Source organism: Pan paniscus, chromosome 10, assembly GCF_029289425.2.
Source record: "Pan paniscus chromosome 10, NHGRI_mPanPan1-v2.0_pri, whole genome shotgun sequence".
NCBI lineage: Eukaryota > Metazoa > Chordata > Mammalia > Primates > Hominidae > Pan > Pan paniscus.
In genome coordinates, this window is record NC_073259.2 from 109,464,054 (window position 1) to 109,490,707 (window position 26,654).

At 40.1% G+C, this 26,654-nt stretch overlaps 1 protein-coding gene and 1 non-coding gene across 3 annotated transcripts; one reads left to right on the forward strand and one right to left on the reverse strand.

The window, feature by feature from the left end:
• Positions 1-504: 504 nt before the first annotated feature.
• ARL1 (ADP ribosylation factor like GTPase 1) lies at positions 505-16,701 on the reverse strand. Of its 2 annotated transcripts, XM_003832595.6 has the most exons (6): positions 15,287-16,701; positions 13,490-13,627; positions 10,508-10,589; positions 8,715-8,826; positions 4,084-4,262; positions 505-3,355 (listed from the first exon to the last, which is right to left on the reverse strand). In XM_003832595.6, the coding sequence occupies exons 1-6, from the start codon at positions 15,288-15,290 to the stop codon at positions 3,325-3,327; spliced, it is 546 nt and encodes a 181-aa protein (XP_003832643.1). In that variant the 5' UTR covers positions 15,291-16,701; the 3' UTR covers positions 505-3,324. The 2 variants fall into 2 exon arrangements, with proteins under 2 accessions (XP_003832643.1, XP_063449665.1); XM_063593595.1 differs by having other exon boundaries at positions 505-4,262.
• A 2,302-nt stretch (positions 16,702-19,003) lies between these two features.
• On the forward strand, positions 19,004-19,106 carry LOC112436756 (U6 spliceosomal RNA). The gene has a single exon (XR_003025457.1). It is a non-coding gene; the product is annotated as a U6 spliceosomal RNA (small nuclear RNA).
• The last annotated feature ends 7,548 nt before the right edge of the window (positions 19,107-26,654 follow it).

Here is a 26,654-nt window from a genome sequence, read left to right on the forward strand (position 1 = left end):
GACCAGCCTGGCCAACATGATGAAACCCTGTCTCTACTAAAAATACAAAAATTAGCCGGGCGTGGTGGCACGGCACCTGTAGTCCCAGCTACTCGGGAGGCTGAGCCAGGAGAATCGCTTGCGCCTGGGAGAAAGAGGTTACAGTGAGCCGAGATCGTGCCACTGCACTCCAGCCTGGGTGACAGTGTGACTCCATCTCAAAAAAAAAAAAAAGTCCATGCTTTATAATTTGTAATTACGGGCTTAGAATATGACAGTATGTGGCACAGAAATCAAATGTTCATTCACTTCAGCATCTGTGCTTTGATGTAGTGTGTATCTCAAACGGGAATTCTCACCCTTCTAAGGGCTTTGTAATGTATCAAAAGGAGGCCATCTTAGAAGACTGATTTTAATTAATTCTAAGTGACTTAAATGCATGTATTGCTTTCATAAAATTTTTAAAAATAAAGTACTAAGGCAAAGATCAGAAAGGACAAATATATCTGGCATATTGAAGACGTCTTTGTTTTTAATCAATACATATTTATTGAGTGCCTACTGTGTGCCAGGTGCACCACACTAGATGCAACGGATACTAACAGTAAATAAGATACGGTCCCTGCCCTCAGAGCTTACATTTCGACAGTTTAAAGTGCATCTCAGGTATTTCAGATAACAGAAGTAATTCTACCACTCTCAAAATTTTTTTTTTAATGCAAGACACAACACAATCATAGGCCAGAGTTATAAAATAGAATGTTAGAAAGAAACGTTTGGTATCATTTGTCCAGATCCCATTTTACAGAAAAGAAACTACAGGAGTGGCCATTTGCACCTATGTTCTGATTTCAAGTTTGGTGTTTTACCCATTGCCAGGCCTCTCATAAAACAATATTCAGATTTGCCATGTATATATCAATATCCAAACGCTGGTAGCATACCTGTGCAGTTGTCTCCTGCTAGACAAGGACCATATAATTTATAGCTTATTTAAGTGTCCACTTTCTTTATCCCATCCTATTCTTTGTGATAAACCAGAGGAATCAGGCTTAACCAAGTGCTGAACTTTGGGGAAACTTCATGCCCTAGGATTCAAGATGGCCAGCGGCTACATGCCAGGTCTGCCTGCCAGGACCTTACTTCCCATTTTCTGCAGTTTTCCTGAACTGCCGGGAGGCAGCTGTACAAGCTTTATAAGCCTCAGGCCGTAAGTGAACTTGCTTTCTGCATTTTCCAGCCATGTGCCATTGACCAGGAGTGAACTCAAGTATAAATTGCAAAGGGCTACTTGTCAAGATGACAAATATCTATCCCACTGTTTCAACTATGAACATATTCTGAAATGCCATATGCCAGGCGCCATATCAGATACTAGGGACATAAATATGAAAAAGTCTTTGCCCCTCAGGAGTAATATTGGTTGTACTGGAACACTTGTAGCTGAAGGAAAATCTCCAAAAAAGATTTCAAAGAGACTAAAGTAGGAATGGGTGCTGGAGAATGAGCAAGAAGGGTGAGAGTCCCACGGGTGAAGGGAGAAAGCAGCAGAGAATGAATATAAGCCCAGAGAATGAACATAAATGTGAGGGGAAGAGGCCAGAGGCCAACACTGGAAGGACAGTGAGGGCCAAGAAAGGAACTACTAATGTTTCTGAGACCTGCGGGGAACCATGGTATTAAGCTCTCATTACCAGCACCTAATTTTTTAGAGGCTGGTTTTCCAACTTAAGTGAAAGAAATTCACCCTGTTTTTAGCAATTATGACGCACTATATTTACTTCTGTCACATTAGCTGATTCTGTGGTGGACTGGGTAATCTGAAAAGCTCCTTTGAAAATGAATTGTTTTTAAACTTACAGTGTAGCAATAAGCCTAATTTTTAAAACAGAATGCTTAATTTCTCCCTGTACAATCAGTAAGATTTTGATTTTTAACAAGTTTAGGCCGGGCGCGGTGGCTCACGCCTGTAATCCCAGCACTTTGGGAGGCCGAGGCGGGCGGATCACGAGGTCAGGAGATCGAGACCATCCTGGCTAACACGGTGAAACCCCGTCTCTACTAAAAATACAAAAAATTAGCCGGGCGTGGTAGCGGGCGCCTGTAGTCCCAGCTACTCGGGAGGCTGAGGCAGGAGAATGGCGTGAACCCGGGAGGCGGAGCTTGCAGTGAGCCGAGATCGCGCCACTGCACTCCAGCCTGGGCGACAGAGCGAGACTCCGTCTCAAAAAAACAAAAAAAACAAAAAAAAAACAAGTTTACATGTCCAATTACCTGTAGATAAAAGGAATGAAAACCAGTAAAGACACCTTTTATAATCTGAAAATAGATTTTTAAACCTTCCTTTAATGTGAAATTTTCTCTTTAATGTGTTATGAATTCCATCAAATATAACCATTTAGGATTATTTATAGTATGTCACTGATCACTTCTACTAGTATAGACAAATAAATTTATAAACATTATTTTGAATGTAACTAATTAGCATAATTTTATTTAAGAGTTAGACTGTGTTGTCAATACTGACATTTTTGGGAATATATAGTATAGTTTATGAGTCAAGCTTCTGAACCAAAAGTTTTACTTTGAGCCCTATTCCTACCTTACCAGCTAGCAGGTGACCTTGGGCAAGCCAACCTATTAGAACCCTGGGTTCACGTCCATACAGTGAAGACATCATAACCTGTCCTACCTACTTCACAAGCTTCCTCTACCGATCAACTAGATCAATATATGTAAGATTTTTTTTGACAACTGTAAAGTACTATAAAATGACACTTACAGATAAGTCAGTGAAGTTAACCATCAAAACAATATTCATGCCTATAACCAAAAGCTTTTAAACAAAACAGCTTAATAAAAAGTGGTCAGGTAAGCAAATAAAGATTATATTACACAAACTATGTTCCTCACCTACTCTCATACTAAGTCTAATCTTTGGAAAGATAATTCATTTTAAGGGGAAAAAAATCTGTTAAGGTATTTTTTAGTATTTATACAAACAAGCTGCAACTACTATTCAAAAATAGGTTTTTTTCATCCAATAGGAGTATACTCTTTAATAGAACTGTATTTGAATAAGAATTCCATACAAATAGAATATATACCTTAACACAAGAAAGCAAGAAAAGAATATTTTACATTACATAGAACATTCAGGTGATTCGATCAAATTATCCCTCCAACTAAATACTTATTTTCCCTATTTACTACAAATATTGCAGTCAGTCAGTATATGCCAATAATCATATAGTTTTAACATCTAGTAGTGTGAAGTACACTTGACTGTTTCCAAAGGGAGAGAGGTGATGTAGTCTTCATTTCAGGGGAGAAGAATGGACTGAATTACTGTCTGCTTTTTAATGTTTCAACTAACCTGTAAAGAGAAAATGAACTGTTTTATAAAATTAATTTTCAGGTATAAAGCATGATCATCTATAATAAACTTTGTATTGGAGGTGGATTCCAAAGTACTTAAAATGATGACAGCTAACACAGATGAGGTTATGCACTAGATATCCATAAGGTTCCGCTAAGCTTTGAATTTGTCTATGATTTGAATGAAAAATTCAAAAAAGACCAAATACCTATTTTCCAGGCTACTACTACTTCTGGGCTACATATGGATGACTCAGAGGTGAAACTAGTCTCAATCCTCAAGGAGGTGATTATCTAATGAGTAGATGAACAAATCAAACTTACAAGACAGCAAAACAAGTACTATGTCACTAATCTGTGACAAGAACATCTAACTTTAAGTGAGTGATTAGGCAGTAGGAATAGAGATACATTAGGAAAAGCTCTTCAGAAGAGAGTCTTAAGCTAATTCCTGAAGGATAAGGAATTGGAGGGTGAGGTGAGGCAGGGAAAAGGCTAAAAATTGGCAAAGAATTTGCTTATCTAAGTAACTGTAATCAGGTAGGTGTGGTTGAGAAGACAGATGCACCTGAAGACCAGTGAGAGAAAACGCTTGAGGAACTTATTAAATAAGCTGCTAAGTAAATCAAAGTTTCATCCTCAACACGGGAGAAAAATTACACGTGGACGTGCACAGCTGCAAGCACACACAAATGCACAGATGGCTTCTGGAAGCATGATACTTGCCATTCCATTGCCTCATCAAGGCCGGTGCCTTTGGTTGCTGACGTTTTGAATATCTGCCATTTTCGGTCCTTCAAGGCAGGTAACCCAAGTGAATTTGCCATCTCTGAGGAAGTCATGGCCTGTTCCATGTCCTGTTTATTTGCAAACACCACTAAAATGGCTTTTCTCAGCTCTTCTTCCTAAATGAAATTGAAAATATTTAATTTCTTTTAACTAATGTGCTCTCTCGAGTTTAGAAAATGTCCAAAAATACATTTTAAACGTGTATTTTATAATTAATATATTACACATTATGAAATTATATAGAAATTATATAGAGAAGTATAAAGAAAAGAAGCTTCACTCATAATCCTACCTCCCAAATATGATCACTGTTAACATTTTGGGTGTTTTCTACTAGTACTTTGTTTTGCAGATACTTCACAGTTTATTTAGTAAATACATTTACACATTTAAGATCACATTTATATATAGTTCCATACCCTGCCTAAAAATTAAAATCACGTTTCTCCAAACTACAACAACTTTTTCAAAATAAAAAAATGGCTAAATATGCTCTACACTATGGATGCATGCACCATAAACTGTGTTAACTATTTTCTAGTATCTGACTCTTATTAGAGTCTTTCCACTAGACTATTAGATAAACCCAAGTGACAGGGTCTTTATACAAAAATTTCTGTTTGAATCTGTTTCCTTAACACAATATTCTAAAAATGGAGTCAAAGTATGAACAGTTTTTTTCAGGCTTTGATAAACTGAATACATGCATGAACAGCTTTCCAGAAAGGTTACCCTACCAACAGTGTATAAAAGTCTCCATCTTCAATGCAGCCTTTGTAGAGTTGGGAATTATTTACTTTTCCAAACATAGCATCTCATTATATATTACTAGGGTATTCGAAATGCACATGGGCTGAGGCAGGAGGATCGCTTAAGTCCAGGAGTTTGAGACCAGCCTGAGCAACACAGGGGTCTCTACAAAAATTTTTTTAAAAAACAAACAAAAAAGGAAGCAGAGAGGAGCTCAAGGTTATAATAAGCTTTGGTTGTGCCACTGCACTCCAGCCTAGGGGACAGAGGGAGACCCTGTCTCTTTTTTTTTTTTCTTTTTTTAAGACAGTGTCTTGCTCAGTTGCTCAGGCTGAAGTTGCAGTGGTGCAGTCTTGGCTCACTGCAGCCTCTGCATCCTGGGTTCAAGTGATTCTCCTGCCTCAGCCTCCTGAGTAGCTGGGACTACAGGTGCCCACTGCCACGCCCAACTAATTTTTGTATTTTTAGTAGAGATGAGGTTTCACCATGTTGGTCACTCAGACTGGTCTCGAACTCCTGACCTCGTGATCCACCCGCCTCGGCCTCCCAAAGTGCTGGGATTACAGGCATAAGCCACCGCGCCCTGCTGACCCTGTCTCTTTAAAAACAAATGCAAATGTTATTAGCAATGTTTTTCCCCTACGAATTGCCTTTTGCTCATTTTGCAAAAGATCTTGCTATGATTCAGATCACTAATCCTTAGTCATTGGCTTCTGGTTAGGCCTGGTTTCTTATCTTAATCTTGTTTATATTTGCCATATCTGAGCTTTGGGGGAGTTTTGTTTACATTAATATAATTAAATCTCATCTTTTGAATTCCTTATATGTTCTTATAATTTTCATTTTTTACATTTAATTATTTACCCATTTAGAATTCATTTTTGTGTATAAGAAAGTTGAAAGGCCAGGCGCGGTGGCTCACATCTGTAATCCCAGCACTTTGGGAGGCTGAGGTGGGTGGATCACCAGGTCAGGAGTTCAAGACCAGCCTGACCAACATGGTGAAACCCCGTCTCTACTAAAATTACAAAAATTAGCCGGGTGTGGTGGTGTGCGCTTGCAATCCCAGCTACTCAGGAGGCTGAGGCAGGAGAATTGCTTGAACCTGGCAGGTGGAGGATGCAGTGAGCTGAGATTGCACCACTGCACTCCAGCCTGGGCAACAATAGTGAAACTCCGTCTCAAAAAAAAAAAAAAAAGTTGAAACCTAAACTGCTTTTGTGTCTATACTATATATTTTTTGTTTGTTTGTTTTGAGATGGAGTCTCACTCCATCACTCAGGTTGGAGTGCAGTGGCACTATCTCAGCTCACTGCAACCTCCGCCTCCTGGGTTCAAGTGACTCTCCTGCCTCAGCCTCCCGTGTAGCTGGGATTACAGGCGTGCGCCACTACACCCGGCTCATTTTTGTATTTTTAGTAGATATGGGTGGCCAGGCTGGTCTCAAACTCCTGACCTGAAGTGATCCACCTGCCTCGGCCTCCCAAAGTGCTGGGATTACAGGCATGAGCCACCACACCTGGCCTGTGTCTGTATGTTTTAACATTAACAGTTGACTCGTACTTGGCCCATACTTAACATAACATGATATTTATTGATGAATTAAAAGTGACTTCCTAAAGAAAGAATCCAATTTTTACTTCTCTCTCTGTAAGACTTTATAAGTCAAATCCTAACACTGCAAGTAACAACAATCCTGCACAACTCAAGAATTGTAAACTGAAGTCAATAATCCATTCCTTTTAAGCAATACTTTATATGATAAAAATACACTATATCATATGACTTATACCTAAATAAAACTGTTCTTTAAAAAACCTATTATACCCAAGGCAATTAAACCTTATCCTTACATTTAAATTTGGTCTAAGAAGCTCTTATAATAAATATAATGCTATGATGTAAAAAAAAAAAAAATTAACCAAATGTTTAAAACTATTAAGTCTGCAATTTATAACTTGGAAGCCATTAAGTCAGTAGTTCAAGAAATCAAAAGTCCTGGGCTGAGCGCGGTGGCTCATGCCTGTAATCCCAGTACTTTGGGAGGCCAAGGCTGGCAGATCAGGAGGCGGGCAAACTGCTGAGGTCAGGAGTTCGAGACCAGCCTGGCCAACATGGTGAAACCCCATCTCTGCTACAAATACAAAAATAAGCCGGGTGTGGTGGCAGAAGCCTATAGTCCCAGCTACTCAGAAGGCTGAAACAGAAGAATCGCTTGAACCCAGGAGGCGAAAATTGTAGTGAGTGGAGATCACGCCACTGCACTCCAGCCTGGGCGACAGAGCAAGACTCTGTCTAAAAAAAAAAAAAAAAAAGAATTCAAAAGTACATAGTCCCCTCGTCTGAGGATGCTTTTACCTAGGTATCAACTGGCCTAGAACTTATATTTAAACATCCCTTGATTAAACAATTCAGAATCCAGTTTTTGACAAGAGAAAGAAACTTATCCATCTAATTTTCCAGAGCAAGGGCAATTTTATTATTATCATAGTACATTTGATTATTTTTTCATTTTTAAAAAATGGATTATTTAATGCATCCTCTGAATTTGATCAGTTAGCCAATATATGATCTTATTAACTTCAGTGAATAAGATGTATTGAATTCTTAATTAAGTACTATACATTGTTCCTCCTATCAGGGTAAACTCAAAGAATTTACATTTTAGAGGGAGAGATACATAAGTAAACAAATATACTTTTTTTTAATTTTTATTTTTTGAGACGGAGTCTCACTCTTGTCACCCAGGCTGTAGTGCAGGGGCACGATCTCGGCTCACTGCAACCTCTGCCTCCTGGGTTCAAGTGACTCTCCTGCCTTAGCCTCCCAAGTAGCTGGGACTACAGGCACACACCACCATGCCCAGTTAATTTTCTTGTATTTTCAGTAGAGATGAGGTTTCACCATGTTGGACAGGCTGGTCTCAAACTCCTGATGATCTCTGGTGACCTGCCTGCCTCGGCCTCCCAAAGTGCTGGGATTACAGGCGTGAGCCACCACGCCCAGCCAACAAATACATTTAAAAATAATGTAAAAAAACAGTAAGTGGGGTGCAATGGCTCACACCTGTAATCCCAACACTAGGAGGCCGAAGCAGGAGGATCACTTGAGGACAGGAGTTTGGGACCAGCCTGGGCACCATAGGTAGACCCCGTCTCTACAAAAAAAAAAGAAAAAGAAAAAAAAGAAACAATATAGGTATAAAGAATAAAGAAGGGTAAAGGATTAGAGAATAAATAAGACTTCTTTCTGGGGAAGAGATGTGGGAAGAAACACATCAGGAAAGCAGCCATGCAAAGATGCTGGAGAATAGTATTCCAAGCAGACGGATCAGCAAGTGCAAAAGGCCCGAGCCAGGTGTGCAAGCTCGTGTCCGAAGAACAGAAAGAAGGTCAAAAGCACTGTAAATACTGGGAAGGATAAAAAAACGATAAACGTGAGGCCAGCATTGTGCCAGTAACCCAGAAATACATATTTCTCTGAACTTGAATCCTTCTAAACCAGCTAAAAATAAAAAGACATATTTTAAAAGTCACATCAAAGAAGTGACTTAGAATAGATGCTTTTGTTTAAGTGAACTCTGAACCTCCTGGAAAATCAAGCAATCTGGCTTGAAGAGGAAGTTACGAGGTTAATTTTTGTTGTTGTTTTGTCTCCAACCCTCCTCAACTGTATTTTTGGAATAGAAAATCATTTCCATAAAAGAAAATAATTTTAAAAGGATGGAGGGAACAACCCCTGCATTCTTTTTAATTATTCTTCAATGTAATAATATGTAAATGACTGCCCCACATTTTAAAGTGGTTACGTTTTCTTACCTCCAACATGGCAACTAACTCTGATTTGGAAATGCCAATTCGGTCTCGGTCACAACTGTCTACTACATAAATGACTGCATCTGTGTTTGAATAGTAACATCTCCAGTATGGCCTAGAGAAAATTTAAAAGGGGAGAACATATTGTTATTGTTTTAAAGAAGAAACTGACATATCAATTGCCAATTCTGTCCCACACATGTTAGAATCAATGCCTTAATGATTCACTGTTTCTGGTGGATATATGTACCATATCCCTCAGATGTGATGGAGTCAAAAGAATGTTGATAAACATTGGCTGGGCACGGTGGCTCACATCTGTAATCCCAGCATTTTGGGAGGCTGAGGCGGGCAGATCAACTGAGGTCGGGAGTTCGAGACCAGCCTGACCAACATGGAGAAACCCCGTCTCTACTAAAAATACAAAATTAGCTGGACATGGTGGCAGGTGCCTGTAATCCCAGCTACTCGGGAGGCTGAGGCAGGAAAATCACTTCAACCAGGAAGGCAGAGGTTCCAGTGAGCTGAGGTGGTGCCATTGCACTCCAGCCTGGGCAACAAGAGTGAAACTCTGTCTCAAAAAAAAAAAAAAAAAAAAAAAGAATGTTGATAAACATTGACTCACAGGACCAGGGAGTTTCCAAATGAATTCAGACTTCAGGCTGACAAAATTTATTTATAATCTATGAAATCACTAAATATACTGATAGAAAAGTTGTACACAGACCTGATCATTACATCTTCTTAAACAAATCTTTAACTAGGCACCCCTTAAGAGGAATAAACTTTTTAAACGTGATTTTATTTAACAGTCATGAAATTAATCACTGACATCAAGCAGTAGAAATGGCTAAAATTATAAATAAACTCAAAAGTGATTCAATGGAGTCTCTCTGAGCCTACTCTGGCTTGGGAGGCTGCATAATTTAAAAAAAAAGAAACGTGATTCAAGAAATGAGTTAAAAGAAGTCAGAATGTTTGGAGAATGCATTACTAATCTTTTAAGATGGTACTATCGTGACCAACTACTGACGGTCACCAAACATTCACTGTTGCCATGTCAAGCCCAAAATGCTAAGCAGAAGACCTGAACTTCAGAAGGCATTTATTTTTTATTTATTCATTTATTTTTTTTGAGACAGAGTCTCGCTCTGTAGCCTAGGCTGGAGTGCAGTCGCGCGATCTCAGCTCACTGCAACCTCCAGCTCCCAAGTCCCGGTACAAGTAATTCTGCCTCAGCCTCCCAGGTAGCTGGAATTATAGGCACGCACCACCATGCCCAGCTAATTTTTGTGTTTTTAGTAGAGACGAGGTTTCACCATGTTGGTCAGGCTGGTCTCCAACTCCTGACCTGATGATCCGCCCACCTCGGCCTCCCAAAGTGCTGGGATTACAGGCGTGAGCTACCATGCCCGGCCAATGGCATTTATTTTTATATTAGCCCTAAATGGTATGCCTGCAAGGTACTTTAATGAATTCTAAAACAATGTGTTTCAGAGAGGAGAGACTGACAAGAACTAAATGGAGGGTCCTTTCTAGTTGAGAATAGCTGAAGTAATAAGGTCTTGAGATTTTCGTGAAAAGATTTTCATTAAACAGGTATCTGGAAAACTGGGCTTCCTTAAGTTTTAACTCAATGGATGCTCTAAGGAAATAGTTCCCAATTTTACCTCATTTTAAACTAGGTGGCTCCATTTAAATTACAATAGAACACATATTCGGGTTTACTGATTTTAACCCTTAAAAGAATCAATAAATGTCAAATACTACCAAATAACCTGGTCTTTGTACCATACCTGATACTTGTCTGTCCTCCTAAATCCCAGACTTGGAATTTAAGGTTTTTGTACGTCACCGTCTCTACGTTAAATCCAATGGCTGGAAGAGAAATCAAATCAGTGGTATGTGTAGACTAATACATTCCACCTTCAAAATATCCTATCTAATTGAGTTACAGCAATTAATGGTAACTGTTATTAGAGTTTAAAAAATATATATATATAATTTGTCTTAGGATTCGAGTGAAAAAGAAATGGTAATTGTTGAATCACATTATTGGTTGAGATTTTATACCATTTAAGACGAAATAGTATGCTCTGCTCCCCCACACATGTGCAGGTGTGTGCACAAAACATCAATTAGCAAGATCAATACCATCTTCAGGATATTTTTTAAAAGCCAGCAGTTCTGCAAATAAAGTATATAATTTTAGCTCAAATAAATTAAAAAAAGAATTTAAAAAAGAAATAAAAAGGAAAACATAATTTTTAGCTCAATGGAAATCCTATTATATTAAACTCCCCTCATAATAGAGTAGTTAAAAGTGTTGGAAAGCTGTATTTAGAAAGTACAGTTGTGGATGTACTATAAAAAGCAGAATTTTGGCTGGCAGCAAATAAACAGACCAAAAGCAAAAAAAGCTAAACTTCAGTTCTAAACTACAGCATGGACACAGCCATGGCTGCAGCTTTCAATCTCACAGCCCATCTGCAGACATTCTCCAGAACTCACTTGTAATAAGGTCATGGCTGGGTGGTCAAAGGGCAGGTGTCCCATCCCTTTTCTCTGCCATCCTTCTTAGGTGAAAAATAGGTAAAAAATAACTTCCATGGCTGGGTGCGGTGGCTCACACCTGTAATCCCAGCACTTTGGGAGGCCAAGGCGGGTGGATCACCTGAGGTCAGGAGTTCGAGACCAGCCTAGCCAACACTGTGAAACCCCATCTCTTCTAAAAATACAAAAATTAGCCGGGTGTGGTGGCACATGCCTGTAATCCCAGCCACTCTGGAGGCTGATACATGAGAATCGCTTGAACCTGGGAGGCACAGGTTGCAGTGAGCCGAGATCTTGCCACTGCACTTCAGCCTGGGCAATAGAGTGAGACTCTGTCTCAAAAAAATAAATAAATAAAAAATAACTTCCAGCTATAACTGGACAATTAGCTTTTGTTTTATATTTAAGTCTGCAGTGGTAAGTGATACCTTTGAGTATTTGGCAAGTATGTCTATTACAATTAAAAAATAACAATACTATGACAAATTTAAGCAAAAAACTAAAATGCAAGTTCATGATGTCTCCCTTAGAATTAGGTAGGAGTGTAATCACAATGTTCACCAATAGTAAAAAACATCGTTTATATATGCAAGACAAGAGAATGGTGTAGACTGGGTGCAGTGGCTCATGCCTGTAATCCCAACACTTTGGGAGGCTGAGGTGGGAAGATCGCTTGAGCCCAGGAGGTAGAGGTAGAGGTAGAGGCTGCAGTGAGCTATGAATGTGCCACTGCACTCCAGCCTGGGCAAAAAAGCAAGACACTGTCTCAACAAAGAGTGTGGTGTAAAGCAGCACTCACTGAAACTCCAAACTATCCACTGCGCTGCTCTGTGCACTGCAGGAGATGCCCAGATAGAGATGGGTGATTTTGAGAAGCAAAAACTAAGGGCACTAAAATTTACTGAAGGTAGCAAAAAGGAATAACAGACATTACAGGGTTCAAAACGCTCTTCTTTCTTAGAGGCTAGCCTCTTTCATTTTAGTCCATAAATTTAAACAGTAACAATATAGAAATACCCTGAGTGACAGACTAACATTAGAGGCATAATTTAAAAAATCTTGAGCAAACTGTATGAACTCTTTAATTTAAATGTACTACTCTTCTCTAAGTAAATTCAAGGCAACAAATGAAAAAAGTATAAATAACAACAGTATTCTCATATAGTCAGTAAGACTGCTGGAGAATATTTTTGTAAGACAGTAATAATTGATTAAAATTGAGGTATTTCTTCTCTTAATAAATATATACATATACACATATATATTTTGAGACCTAGTTTTGCTCTTGTTGCCCAGGCTGGAGTGCAATGGTGCAATCTTGGCTTGCCACAACCTCTGCCTCCCAGGTTCAAGCGATTCTCCTGCCTCAGCCTTCCGAGTAGTTGGGATTACAGGCATGCACCACCACGCCTGGCTAATTTTGTATTTTTAGTAGAGATGGGGTTTCTCCATGTTGGTTGGGCTGGTCTCCAACTCCCGACCTCAGGTGATCCACCCGCCTTGGCCTCCCAAAGTGCTGCCATTACAGGCGTGAGCTCCTATGCCCGGCCTTCTCTTGATATTTTTAAGGTACCAAATTACTTCAACACTCAGTCTCTGCAACTCAGATCTTTAAAAGTAATCAATAGAATTACCTAAGATAAACTAATCTTAATTAAAATAGTAACAAATACAGGAAAAAAAGGCACTTCACATGTAACATCACTTAACATTTATATAATTCTTTACACAGATTTAAAAGGTACTTTTACCTACTTTGTTTATTTTCCCCTGAAAACCAGTGGGTATTTGTTATCTTATGTATTTTATTAGTAAAGATACTGGCTCTCAGTAAGATTTAGTAACTTAAACCTATAAACAGCCCAACCCGGCCGTAAACCAGAACAAGGGTCCTTAAATTACACTAAGCTGCCTCTTAGTTGATGGAAAAAGTGTTATCAATGTTATGTTCATACTAGCAGTTTACAAACTTTATCAAATACTTTATTATATGAATTAATTTATTCAGAAATAGGCCTGGCATAGTGGCTCATGCCTGTAATCCCAGCACTTTGGGAGGCCAAGGCAGGAGGATCACTTGAGGCCAAGAGTCTAAGACCAGCTTGGGCAACATAGTGATGATACCTGATCTCTACTAAAACAAACAAAAAAGAAAGAAAGAAATAGAGTTATGTTGGATGGAGACCAGAAAGTCCCTACAATTAGCTCATCATACCAACACTTACTAGGTATAGTAGTAACAACTTCTCCAACTTGTAATCTGTACAAAATTGTGGTTTTTCCTGCTCCATCTAATCCCAAAATTAAAATTCTCATTTCCCGAGTTCCAAACAGACTGGAAAATATACTTGAGAAAAAGCCACCTAAAAAATAATAAAAGAAAAAACATACACAATGTCATTTTGTGAACTAGGTATACAAAACATCTAACCTTGTCCTTTGAGAGCTAAATACCAAATTAAATATTATAATTTCCTGGATGCGTAGGTGCATATTTTTCCTCCCAATGAAATATATTATTCAATATCAAACAAGTAATTAGTTATGTTACTATGTCCTTAGTTATGTTACTACTGTGTCATGCAGGCACAGAAGATAAACCAAATAATAAGAGAAATATGGCCGCGGCCTTTGGGAATCTCATTTTCTAATCGGCAGAATAGGAATATTTTAGCATGATCCCCTCACTACCCCTAAAAACCAAGGGGCCAGTAAGGAGGAGAGTGGGACAATGTAATCCTCGCACAGGAAAAGTACTGTACAGCAGCAGTACCACTATAACCAATTTCAATCAGAGTTCTCCACGAAGCAATAGAGCTAGTACAAGAAATTGAGAAAAAAGCTGAAAACAGTAACTATTTTTGACAAAAAACCCACTTTTAAAAATAATAAAGCTCTATCCAATGCATCACAAAATATTCCCAGAAAGCTTCCTGTACACCAAGTATTGTGTAGTATAAAAAGCACAGTCCTTTTCCCATCCAGAGCCATTAGAGAAGATTAAAAACAAGTTACATTAATACAAAAAAAATAGTTAACATCAGAAGTGACGCCACACTGTTATTTGGCAAAGACATGGCATAACTAAGAGCTGCGAGTTGAAAAATGAACAACACCATGGGCTAGAGAACCTTGGGAAAGTTCAACAGAATGGGTGTGACTTGACAAAGTCCTTTCTACCATTTACAGGTAGAAGAGAGGCGGAACAAAACTGAAGGCGGTTATGGAAGACAGGACAGCGCCTGTGATGCTTGGGAGCAAGAAGTATGCTCCCCAGAAAACTGTGGAGGGATTTAACCAAGCCAAAGAATCTGCACCTTCATTTGGAGGGTGAGAAACGAGTTAAAGAATGTGCACCCTCACTTGGGTTCTAGCGGGGCGAGGGTGTTACCTGATGCTTGTGAGAATGCAGTTCCCTCAATCAGCGGGCCAAGAACTGAGAATAAAATTTCATTCGCCGACTAGAAATACCCGTATTATTACATTAAACGCTACAGCAGATTAGCAGACAAATGCCAAACTGGCCATAAAACAACATAAGCAACACCTGCTCTCAGGTTTTTCAAACTGACGCCGTCCCAGCGCCCCTGGTAAAGAGAATAATTAAGCTTCCACTCTGGGGCCGCAGCTCATCTTTCACCAAGAAACCTCGGCGAACCTGCGACTGACGCGTTGCCAGCCTCCGCAAGAACAACTCTGCCCAGCAAGTGGAGCTGGGGATGAGGGAAAACTTCATGATAAGGGTAAAGAACTCGAACCCAGGCTCTGCGGACGTCCCCAAGCTGTCCGGCTCCCTGGACTCCGCGGGATTGAAGCGGAACCGAGAGAGGGCGGAGGAGAACGCGAGAGGCCGGATCCACCCCTACAGATGAAGATCCAAAGTATGTCAAGTCCTCCGCGACCCGCCCCCTGAGGAGCTGGCTACTCTAGGGTATCCTGGCCGGCCCCTCTCCTCCTCTGCACCCCAGCCCTCGGCCGCGGCTCCCTCGAGCGCGCCCAGGTGCCCTTCTCGAACCCCTCACCCATGATGAACCCCCTGTCCTCCCTCGCCGATCTTCAGTGATTCCTTGGCCTTCGGCTGCAGCTCCGAGGCGGTTTCCTCGCAAGCCCAGTCAGCCAGCAACTTCCACGTCGGACTCCAGGCGGGGGCGGGAGCGAGGGTCAGCTGCGACTGCGCGCCGGGAACGGTGGCCTGAGCATCCGCGTCGTCGCTTTCGACTCACGGTCCCCGCTCACTGGATGTAGATACCGTGGAGGCCAGAAGAGACGAATAATTCAAAAACCTGAAGTCTCTCCTGCTTGTGTTTTCCTGGACAGAAAGAGCTTCTGAAATAGAGAAATTGGAATTTTTGTTTTAAATTCTGACACCAAAAAGTGGCGAATCTGACAACTAAAAATGCGAGTCGGGCCTCGATGAGTCGTCCCGGTCGAACGCTGGCGCAGGCTGCGGCGTTGCAGAGGACGCGTGTCCCGGAGCGCCCTGCGGGGCCAGCCCAACTGTCCCTAGGTGCTTTCTCCCAGAAAGAAACAAGACTACGTAATAATAATAGGAATGGTACCGCGCTGCCAATGCGGAGCAGCCTTGCACCTGAGGCCAGTAACCAGAGGTTTTTGTCTTCGCTGTAGCCTGCAGGACGAGGACCTCGCCGGCTTTTTTTCTCGCTGACCGAGCAGCTGAGACCGCCTTTCAGGGGTCGGCAGTGTGGACTGGCTGGTCCCGATCGTGGGGACCAGGGACTTATTCCCTCGAGGGTCGACTGTTGGAAGTAATGTAGGTTTTGATAGTGAAGTGTGTGGAGAGGAAGAAGGAAGCACACCTATAGGATGTGGAGAAGGGATTTCCCCTAGAGAAATTTTTAAAGGTTGAGCATGTATGTTTTGAAACTTCCCAAAGATCCATTGAAAAGTAAACCTTCCGGCCGGGCGCGGTGGCTCACGCCTGTAATCCCAGCACTTTGGGAGGCCGAGGCGGGCGGATCACGAGGTCAGGAGATCGAGACCATCCTGGCTAATACGGTGAAACCCCGTCTCTACTAAAAATACAGAAAATTCACCAGGCGTGGTGGCGGGCGCCTGTAGTCCCAGCTACTCAGGAGGCTGAGGCAGGAGAATCACTTGAACTCAGGAGGCAGAAGTTGTAGTGAGTCGAGATCGTGCCACTGCACTCCAGCCTGGGCGACAGAGCGACACTCCGTCTCAAAAAAAAAAAAGAGAAAAGTAAACCTTCCATCCCTAATACCTTGTATCTCGGTGATCCCCAGTAGTCACTACTGTTAATACTCTCTTAGGTTTTCTTCCAAATCTTATTAATACCTTTGCATATTATGTTTATATTTATGGTAGAGATTTTCATCCATTCAACAGAAGCTTATGGACTGCCTTTTTAGTTTATTTTAAAAGAATTTTTCTAGCTTTAAATAAAAATTGTATATATTTACAGTGTACCATGTGATGTTTTCATAGATGTATATGTTGTGAAATGATAACATACCCATCAGCTCACATAGTCCTGTGTGCTTGTGTGCATATGTTTATTTTGTGCTAAGAATATTTAAGGTCGGCCAGGTGTCGTGGCTCAGGCCTGTAATCCCAGCATTTTGGGAGGCCGAGGCGGGCAGATCCCTTGAGCCCAGGAGTTGGAGTCCAGCCTGGGCAACATAGTGAGACCCCATCTCTACAAAAAAATAAAAAAATTAGCCAGGCACAGTGGCACCTGTAGTCCCAGCTACTTGAGAGGCTGAGATGGGAGGATCACTTGAGCCTGGGAGGCAGAGGTTGCAGTGAGCCAAGATCCCGCCATTATTCTGCTCTCTAATTCTATGAGTTCCACTTTTTTTGACTCTACATATAATTGGGATCATGAAGTATTTGTGTTTCTGTGCCTGGCTTATTTCCCTTAGCATAAATTCACCCATGTTGTCACAAATGACAGGATTTTCTTCTTTTTAAAGGCTGCATAGTATTCATTATATATATAAATATACATACATATACCACATTTTTATATTTCACGTTTTCTTTATCCATCAGTTCACTCTTAAGTGATTCCATACTTTGGCTATTATGAATAATGCTGCAATGAGCATGGTGATGCAGATATCTCTTTGACATACTGATTTCATTTTCTTTGGATATATACCCAGAATATATGGTATATACGTATATATTGTATGTATGGTACATATGCATATATGATATATATGGTATATACTAGATGGTTTATACTGTAGTTCTATTTTTAATTTTTTGAGGAGCCTCCATACTGCCTTCCATAATGGCTATACCAATTTACATGCTCACCAACCATGCCTATCTTGGTTTTGATTTGTTTGCAGACCCCACTAGTTGTCTAGGTTCTGAACTAGTTTTTGCCTCTTGCTCTCATCCTTGCCCCCAAAACCACAGGTTCATGGAAATTTTCCTGCAAGGAAAAGTTTTGTTTTGTTTATTTTTATTTTTGTTAATGGTTTGAGAAGGGGAGAAGGGCTCTACCTAAACACCTGAACCTTTCTAAGGCTATCCTTTGTAAGCACTGTGTGGTCTAATTATTGGACCTCTGTGCTTATGATTCTATAATACCTCCTCTTAAACAAGATTAGTTTGCTGCTGCTTGAAAGATCTTGGCCATTACTACTTCAAACTTCGGTCAATGTCAGATTTATATTTGAGTATGATGTGTGTAATTCTTGAAAATACAGATTCCCTTTAAAAGAGAACTGAGGCGGGGCACGGTGACTCATGCCTGTAATCCCAGCCCTCTGGGAGGCCGAGGTGGGTGGATCACCTGAGGACAGGAGTTCAAGACCAGCTCGGCCAACATGGTGAAACCCTGTCTCTACTAAAAATGCAAAAATTAGCCGGGTGTGGTGGCAGGTGCCTGTAATGCCAGCTGCTCGGGAGGCTGAGGCAGGAGAATCTCTTGAACCCGGGAGGCGAAGGTTGCAGTAAGCTGAGATCGCACCACTGCACTCCAGCCTGGGCGACAGAGCAAGACTCCATCTCAAAAAAATAAATAAAATAGAACTGAAAGGAAAAATATGCTGTAATATAATTGTGTATTCAAACTACATATTCTGAACCAGATAAATGAGATATATATCGCGATGCTTTGTAAACTGAAATACTATATACAAATTTAAATGTATTGACAGCCTTTCAGAATCTATATTAAGCACCTAATTACAAGTCACTGTGGAAATAACAGTGTAATAAAGACTGAAAAAGACCCATTAGGCATTTTGACAAAAAATCTCATTTTTCAAAATTTGATCATATAATGCTTTGCTTTGTTATTAAAGAACTGACATAATTCCCTACAGGCATTGAAAACAAAACAAAGGCCAGAGCAATGGCTCATGCCTGTAATCCTAGCACTTTGGATTGAGGCGGAAGGATAGATTGAGGTCAGCAGTTCAAGACCAGCTGGGCAATATAATGAGACCCCGTATCTAAAAAAGAAAATTATTTTTGTAATTAGCCAGGCCTGGTGACACACACCTGTGGTCCCGGCTACTTAGGAGGCTGAGGCAGAAGGATTGCTTGAGCCCAGGAGTTTGAGGCTGCTGTGAGCTATGATCAAGCCACTACGATCTAGCTAGGGCAACAGAGCAAGACCTTTTTGCTAATAAATGGATAAATAAAGTGTTGAGACATTGAATAAAGAGATTTAATGAGCCAACACACATGAAATAGAATAGTTATCAACACATAATACTCAAGGTTTTTTAAAAAAGTATTGAGAGCTTGTTTCAGCAGCACATACACTAAAATTGAAGAATACAAGGAAGATTAGCATGGCCTCTGCACAACAATGACATGCAAATTGAAGTGTTCCATATTTTAAAAAATTTTAAAAAAGAATAAAAGTGTTGAGACAAATTTATAATTAACAAAGTCATAAATAGCCAAGAGAAACTTAGCTAATCTTTATTGGTGATTACATCCCACCTCCACCACTGCTTCTCTCAATTTATGACCACAGCAAGGTTCCTACTTTTATAGGAACGCAAATGCATAAAGGTCATGACAAGGTGTTGAAAAATAAAATAACAAAACTGCCATTTCCTGTATATTTTATGATTCTAACTAATGACAGCCATTACTCTGTAGGAAAGATACATATCTTTAGGGCAATGTTGCTTTTCAAAATGTAGTCATTCCTATTAATATTGACCTAGCATTATAGTTTCCTGCTTATTAAAATGAAGTCTTTGAGGAAGTAGAATTATAGCATCATGCTAGAATTAAAACTAAATGTTTGGTTTTCATTTATTTATGTATTTATTTATTTGAGACAGGGTCTCACTTTGTCACCGAGGCTGGAGTACAGTAGTGTCATCATGGCTCATGTCAGCCTAGACCTCCAGGGCTCAAGCGATTCTCCCAGCTCAGCCTCACAAGTAACTGGGACCACAGGCGTGAAAAGCAAATTAAAAAATTTTTAATTTGTTCATAGAAATGGGGTCCCATTATGTTGCCCAGGCTGAGCTTGACTTCTTAGACTCAAGTGATCCTCCTGCCTCAGCCTCCCAAAGTGTTAGGATTACAGGTATGAGCCACTGCACCTGGTCAAAACTAAATGTTAAGATTGTAAGTCTTTGGAATTTTTTTCTTTAAAGTCTTTAGAAGTTTTTTCTGTAGACAACCATGTAGAATTGATCTCACCTCAAATGTCATCCTATTTAAAAATTGCAACTATGAACTGGCTCTCTGTTTGTCTGTTATTGGTGTATAAGAATGCCTGTAATTTTTGCACATTGATTTTGTATCCTGAGACTTTGCTGAAGTATCAGCTTAAGGAGATTTTTGGGCTGAGACGATGGGGTTTTCTAAATATACAATCATGTCTTCTGCAAACAGGGACAATTTGACTTCCTCTTTTCCTAATTGAATACCCTTTATTTCTTTCTCCCGCCTGATTGCCCTGGCCAGAACTTCCAATACAGTGTTGAATAGGAGTGGTGAGAGAGGGCATCCTTGTCTTGTGCCAGTTTTCTTCAAAGAGAATAAAATACCTAGGAATCCAACTTACAAGGCATGTGAAGGACCTCTTCAAGGAGAACTACAAACCACTGCTCAACAAAATAAAAGAGGACACAAACAAATGGAAGAACATTCCATTCTCATGGATGGGAAGAATCAGTATTGTGAAAATGGCCATACTGCCCAAGGTAATTTATAGATTCAATGCCATCCCCATGAAGCTACCAATTACTTTCCTCACAGAATTGGAAAAAACTACTTTAAAGTTCATATGGAACCAAAAAAGAGCCCGCGTTGCCAAGTCAATCCTAAGCCAAAAGAACAAAGCTGGAGGCATCATGCTACCTGACTTCAACTATACTACAAGGCTACATTAACCAAAACAGCATGATACTGGTACCAAAACAGAGATATAGACCAATGATACAGAACAGAGCCCTCAGAAATAATACCACACATCTACAACCATCTGATCTTTGACAAACCTGAAAAAAACAAGAAATGGGTAAAGGATTCCCTATTTAATAAATGGTGCTGGGAAAACTAGCTAGCCATATGTAGAAAGCTGAAACTGGATCCCTTCCTTACACCATATACAAAAATTAATTCAAAATGGATTAAAGACTTAAATGTTAGACCTAAAACCATAAAAGCCCTAGAAAAAACCTAGGCAATACCATTCAGGACATAGGCATGGGCAAGGACTTCATGTCTAAAACACCAAAAGCAATGGCAACAAAAGCCAAAATTGACAAATGGGATCTAATTAAACTAAAGAGCTTCTGCACAGCAAAAGAAACTACCATCAGAGTGAACAGACAACCTACAGAATGGGAGAAAATTTTTGCAATCTACTCATCTGACAAAGGGCTAATATCCAGGATCTACAAAGAACTCAAACAAATTTACAAGAAAAAAACAAACAACCCCATCAAAAAGTGGGCAAAGGATATGAACAGACACTTCTCAAAAGAAGATATTTATGCAGCTAAAAGACACATGAAAAAATGCTCATCGTCACTGGCCATCAGAGAAATGCAAATCAAAAGCACAATGATCTCACACCAGTTAGAATGGCAATCATTAAAAAGTCAGGAAACAACAGGTGCTGGAGAGGATGTGGAGAAATAGGAACAATTTTACACTGTTGGTGGGACTGTAAACTAGTACAACCATTGCGGAAGACAGTGTGGTGATTCCTCAAGGATCTAGAACTAGAAATACCATTTGACCCAGCCATCCCATTACTGGGTATATACCCAAAGGATTATAAATCGTGCTGCTATAAAGACACATGCACACGTATGTTTATTGCAGCACTACTCACAATAGCAAAGACTTGGAACCAACCCAAATCTCCATCAATGATAGACTGGATTAAGAAAATGAGGCACATACACACCATGGAATACTATGCAACCATAAAAAAGGATGAGTTCATGTCCTTTGTAGGGACATGGATGCAGCTGGAAACCATCATTCTCAGCCGACTATCACAAGGACAATAAACCAAACACCACATGTTCTCACTCATAGGTGGGAATTGAACAATGAGAAAACTTGGACACAGGAAGGGGAACATCACACACCGAGGCCTGTAGTGGGGTGAGGGGAGGGGGGAGGGATAGCATTAGGAGATATACCTAATGCAAATGACGAGTTAATGGGTGCAGCACACCAACATGGCACATGTATACATATGTAACAAACCTGCACCTTGTGCACATGTACCCTAGAACTTAAAGTATAATTTAAAAAAAAATTGCAACCTACCCTTAGCCTGATGTTTTAATACAACTTCTCACCAGATTATAATTTACTTGCTTATTATGCTGATTATTTATTGTCTTACATTCACTAGAATGCAAGATCTATGAATGCAAGTATTTTTGTCTATTTGTTCACTATTTTGTTCTTGTACATGGCCATTAAACAAATATTTAAATTACAAAATAAGTTTTTGAGGCCAAGGCCCTAAATATTAGTTTAGTTCTTAAGCATATATTCTGCAATATGATTAAACTTGTTTCCTAAGATAGTCGTAACTGAAGCACTTGTCCTAATTTGATACAAGAGGCCAAACCATCATCTTCAAGGAAATTGTGATATTTGAAGAGAAGCCACCAGGTGGTGGTGGTGTTTCAGACTAATTCCTACTAGGATCAGGTCAATTGGTCAGTTTACTAAAAGCTGAGAGGGCAGTTTCATCCTTTTCAGATCTTATGGTCCAGGAATCACTAAATTTTAAAATGTGAATGTTTTAATGCAGTTCAAGCAAATAAAATAATTCAAAAACTCCTTTGACTATAAGTCACAATAAGATCAAATAAGCTCAGAATTTTAAAGCTAGAAAAATCCTCAATTTCAGCCACCTCAATTACACATAAAGAAGTAAAAACAAGCTAGACAACAAAGCCAGGACAGAAAATTTGATAATTTAACTTGGCCTGGAATAACTAAATTATGATGTCTTTTGTAACTGAGCCATGATCTATACATTTCATAAATTTCTTTTCAAATACATACCTATGCCTCAAGTATTTGCTGTAGTTTCCAAAGTTAAGAACTTAGCATTTATGTGTGTTCCATTGCCTATTGGAAGTTACATTCTGTTGTTCAGATTTTATTCTACGAAGAAGAAACCCATAATAAGCATAAATATATAAGTATAATATAGGCTTCATAAGGGCTTATAACTGTGTATATTTATAATTGTATTTTAAATTTAGGAGCAATTTGAGATCATAACTAGGTGTGTTGAGTTTCCCAAATTAGGATGTGTATAGTGTGTTTCAAACATGTTTCCTTTTAATGACATGTATTTTGCCAACAAAGCAGAATTTCTCTTTAGACTAAAGGTTGTTATTTTTTCAATTAAGATAAAATTCACATACCATAACTCACCATTTTTAAATGTACAATTCAGTGGTTTTTAAGAGATTCACAAGGTTTGCAACTGTCACCACTATCTAATACCAGAACATTTTCAGCACCCTGAATAGAAAGTCTATACCCATTAAGTAATAATTCTCTAGTCCTTGCCCCAAATTCCTGCCTCTGGTAACCTCTAATCTACTTTCTTTCTCTATGAATTTGCCTAATCTAGGTAGTTCATATAAGTAGGATCATACAGTATTTGTTCTTTTGTGTTTGGCTTATTTGGCATAATGTTTTCAAGGTTCATCCATATTGTAGCATGTATCAATATGTCATTCCTTTTTATGGCTGAATAATATTCTGTTATATGAACATACCACAATTTGTTTATCCATTCATAAGTTAGTGGACATTGGGTGGTTTTCACTTTTTGGCTATTTGAATAAAGATGCTATTAACATCTCTGCACAAGTTTTTGTGGGTACATATGTTTTCAGTTCTCTTGGGTATATACCTAGGAGTGGAATTGGTGGGTCATATGTATGTTTAACTTTTTGAAGAACTACCAAACTATTTCCCATGGTGGCTATGCCATTTTACATTCACACCAGCAATGCATCTGGGTTCTGTTTTTTCCACATTCTCACCATCACTTATTTTCCACTTTTTAAATTATAGCCATCCTAGCAGGTGGTTTGCATCGTGGTTTTTTGAATTTTGCTGATAAAAACTAATGATTTTGAAAATCTTTTCACATGTTTATTGGACATATGTATATCTTCTTTGGAGAAATGTCTCTTCACATCTTTTGACCATCTTTTAGTTGGATTATTTTTCTATTGTTGAGTTGTAAAAGTTCTTTATATATTCTGTGTACTAGATCCTTATCAGATTTATGATTTACAAATATTTTCTCCCATTCTGTGAGTTTTTTCACTTTGTTGAGCATGCCCTTTGACACACAAACGTTTTTAATTTTTGTTTGTTTGTTTGAGATGCAGTCTTGCTCTGTCGCCCAGGCTGGAGTGCAGTGGCACAATCTCGGCTCACTGCAAGCTCCGCCTCCTGGGTTCATGCCATTCTCCTGCCTCAGCCTCCTGAGTAGCTGGGACTACAGGCGCCTGCCACCATGCCCAGCTAATTTTTTTATATTTTTAGTAGAGACGGGGTTTCACCGTGTTAGCCAGGATGGTCTCGATCTCCTGACCTCGTGATCCACCCGTCTCGGCCTCCCAAAGTGCTGGGATTACAGGCTTGAGCCACCGCGCCCGGCCAAAAGTTTTTAATTTTGTTGAAGTCCAGTGCTCTGGTTTGAATGTGTCCTCCAAAGTTCATGTGTTGGAAACATGATCCCCAATGCCACACTACTGAGAAGCGGGACATTTATGAGGTAATTAGATCATGAGGGCTTTATCCTCATGAATGAATTCATGTTGTTATCAAAGGAGTGGGTTTGTTATCACTAGAGTAAATTTGTTATGAAAGCGAGTTCTGCCCTTTCTCTCAAGAATGCTCTCTTGCCCTTCCACCTTCTGCCATGGGATGACAGAGCAAGAAGGCCCTCACAGGATGCAGGCATCTTGATGTTGGACTTTCCAGCCTCCAGAATTGTGAGAAGTAATTTTTTCTTCTTTATAAATTACTCAATCTACAATATTCTTTTATAACAACACAAAATGGACTAAGACATACAAGTTATCTATTTTTTTTTTCAGCTGGGTGTGGTGGCCCATGCCTGCAATCCTAGCACTTTGAAAGGCCAAGATGGGTGAACCACCCGAGGTCAGGAGTTCAAGACCAGCCTGGCCAATATGGTGAAACCCCGTCTCTACTAAAAATACAAAAATTAGCCAGGTGTGGTGGTACACACCTGTAATCCCAGTTACCCAGGAGGCTGAGGCAGGAGAATCCCTTGAGCCCAGGAGGTGGAGGTTGCAGCGAGCCAAGATTGTGCCACTGCACTCCAGCCTGGGCAACAGAGCAAGACTCTCTCTCAAAAAAAAAAAAATCTACTTTTTTCTTTTGTAGCTTGTGCTTTTGGTATCATATCTGAGAAACCATTGCCTAACCCAAGCTCACAAAGATTTACAGTTGTATTTTCTTCTGGGAGTTTTATTGTTTTAGCTCTTATATTTTGATCTTTTTCTATTTTGGGTTGATTTTTGCAAATTGTGTGAAATATGGATCCAAATTCATTTGCTTGGCCAGGCTTGGGTGGCTCATGCCTGTAATCCCAGTACTTTGGGAGGGCAAGGCAGGCAGATCGCTTGAGGCCAGGAGTTTGAAACCAGCCTGGCCAACATGGTGAAACCTGTCTCTACTAAAAATACAAAAATTAGCCAGGTGTGGTGTTGCATGCTTGTAATCCCATCTACTCGGGAGGCTGAAGCAGGAGAATCACTTGAACTTGGGAGGTGGAGGTTGCAGTGAGCCAAGATTGTACCACTGCACTCCTGCCTGTGTGACAGAGAGACTGTCTCAAAAAAACAAAACAAAACAAAAAACAAACCCTGCCATGTGAATATCCAGTTGTCCTGGCACCTTTTGTTGAAGAAAGTAGACTTTCTCCATTAAATGGTCTTCACACCTTGTCAAAAATCAATTGATCATAGGTAATATAAATTTCTTTTTTCTTTTCTTTTTTTTTTTTGAGACAGAGTCTCTCTCTGTCGCCCAGGCTGAAGTGTAGTGGCGCAGTCTCCACTCACTGCAACTTCCACCTCCTGGGCTCAATCGATTCTCCTGCCTCAGCCTCCCAAGTAGCTGGGACTACATGTGTGTGCCACCACGCCCAGCTAATTTTTTTTTTTTTTTTGAGATGGAGTCTCACTCTGTTGCCCAAGCTGGAATGCAGTGGTGCAAACTCGGCTCACCACAACCTCCACCTCCCAGGTTCAAGTGATTCTCCTGCCTCCTCCTCCCAAGCAGCTGAGATTACAGGCGCCTGCCACCGTGCCTGGCTGATTTTTTGTATGTTTAGTAGAGACAGGGTTTCACCATGTTGGCCAAGCTGGTCTTGAACTCCTAACCTCAGGTGATCTGCCCACCTTGGGCTCCCAAAGTGCTGGGATTACAGGTGTGAGCCACTGCACCCAGCCTCTTTTTTTCTTTTTTCCCTTATTTTTTTTTCTTTTGAGATGGGGTCTTGCTCTGTCACTTAGGCTGAAGTGCAGTGGCATAATCTCAGCTCACTACAACCTCTGCCTCCCGGGCTCAAGTGATCCTCCCACCTAGGCTTCTGAGTAGCTGGAACTGCAGGTGTGCACCACCACACCCAGATAATTTTTGTATTTTTAGTAGAGACAGGGTTTCACCATGTTGCCAAGGCTGGTCTCAAACTTCTGAACTCAAGTGATCTGCCTGCCTTGGCCTCCCAAAGTGCTGCTGGCATTGCAGAGGTGAGCCACCACACTTGGCCCATCTTTTTTCTTTTTTTAAATAATTTTAACTAAGTTTACAAAAAAAGTCAGTATTCATTTCACATTACTACATTACAAGTTTATTTCTGAATTCTCTCTCTTTTTTTTTTTT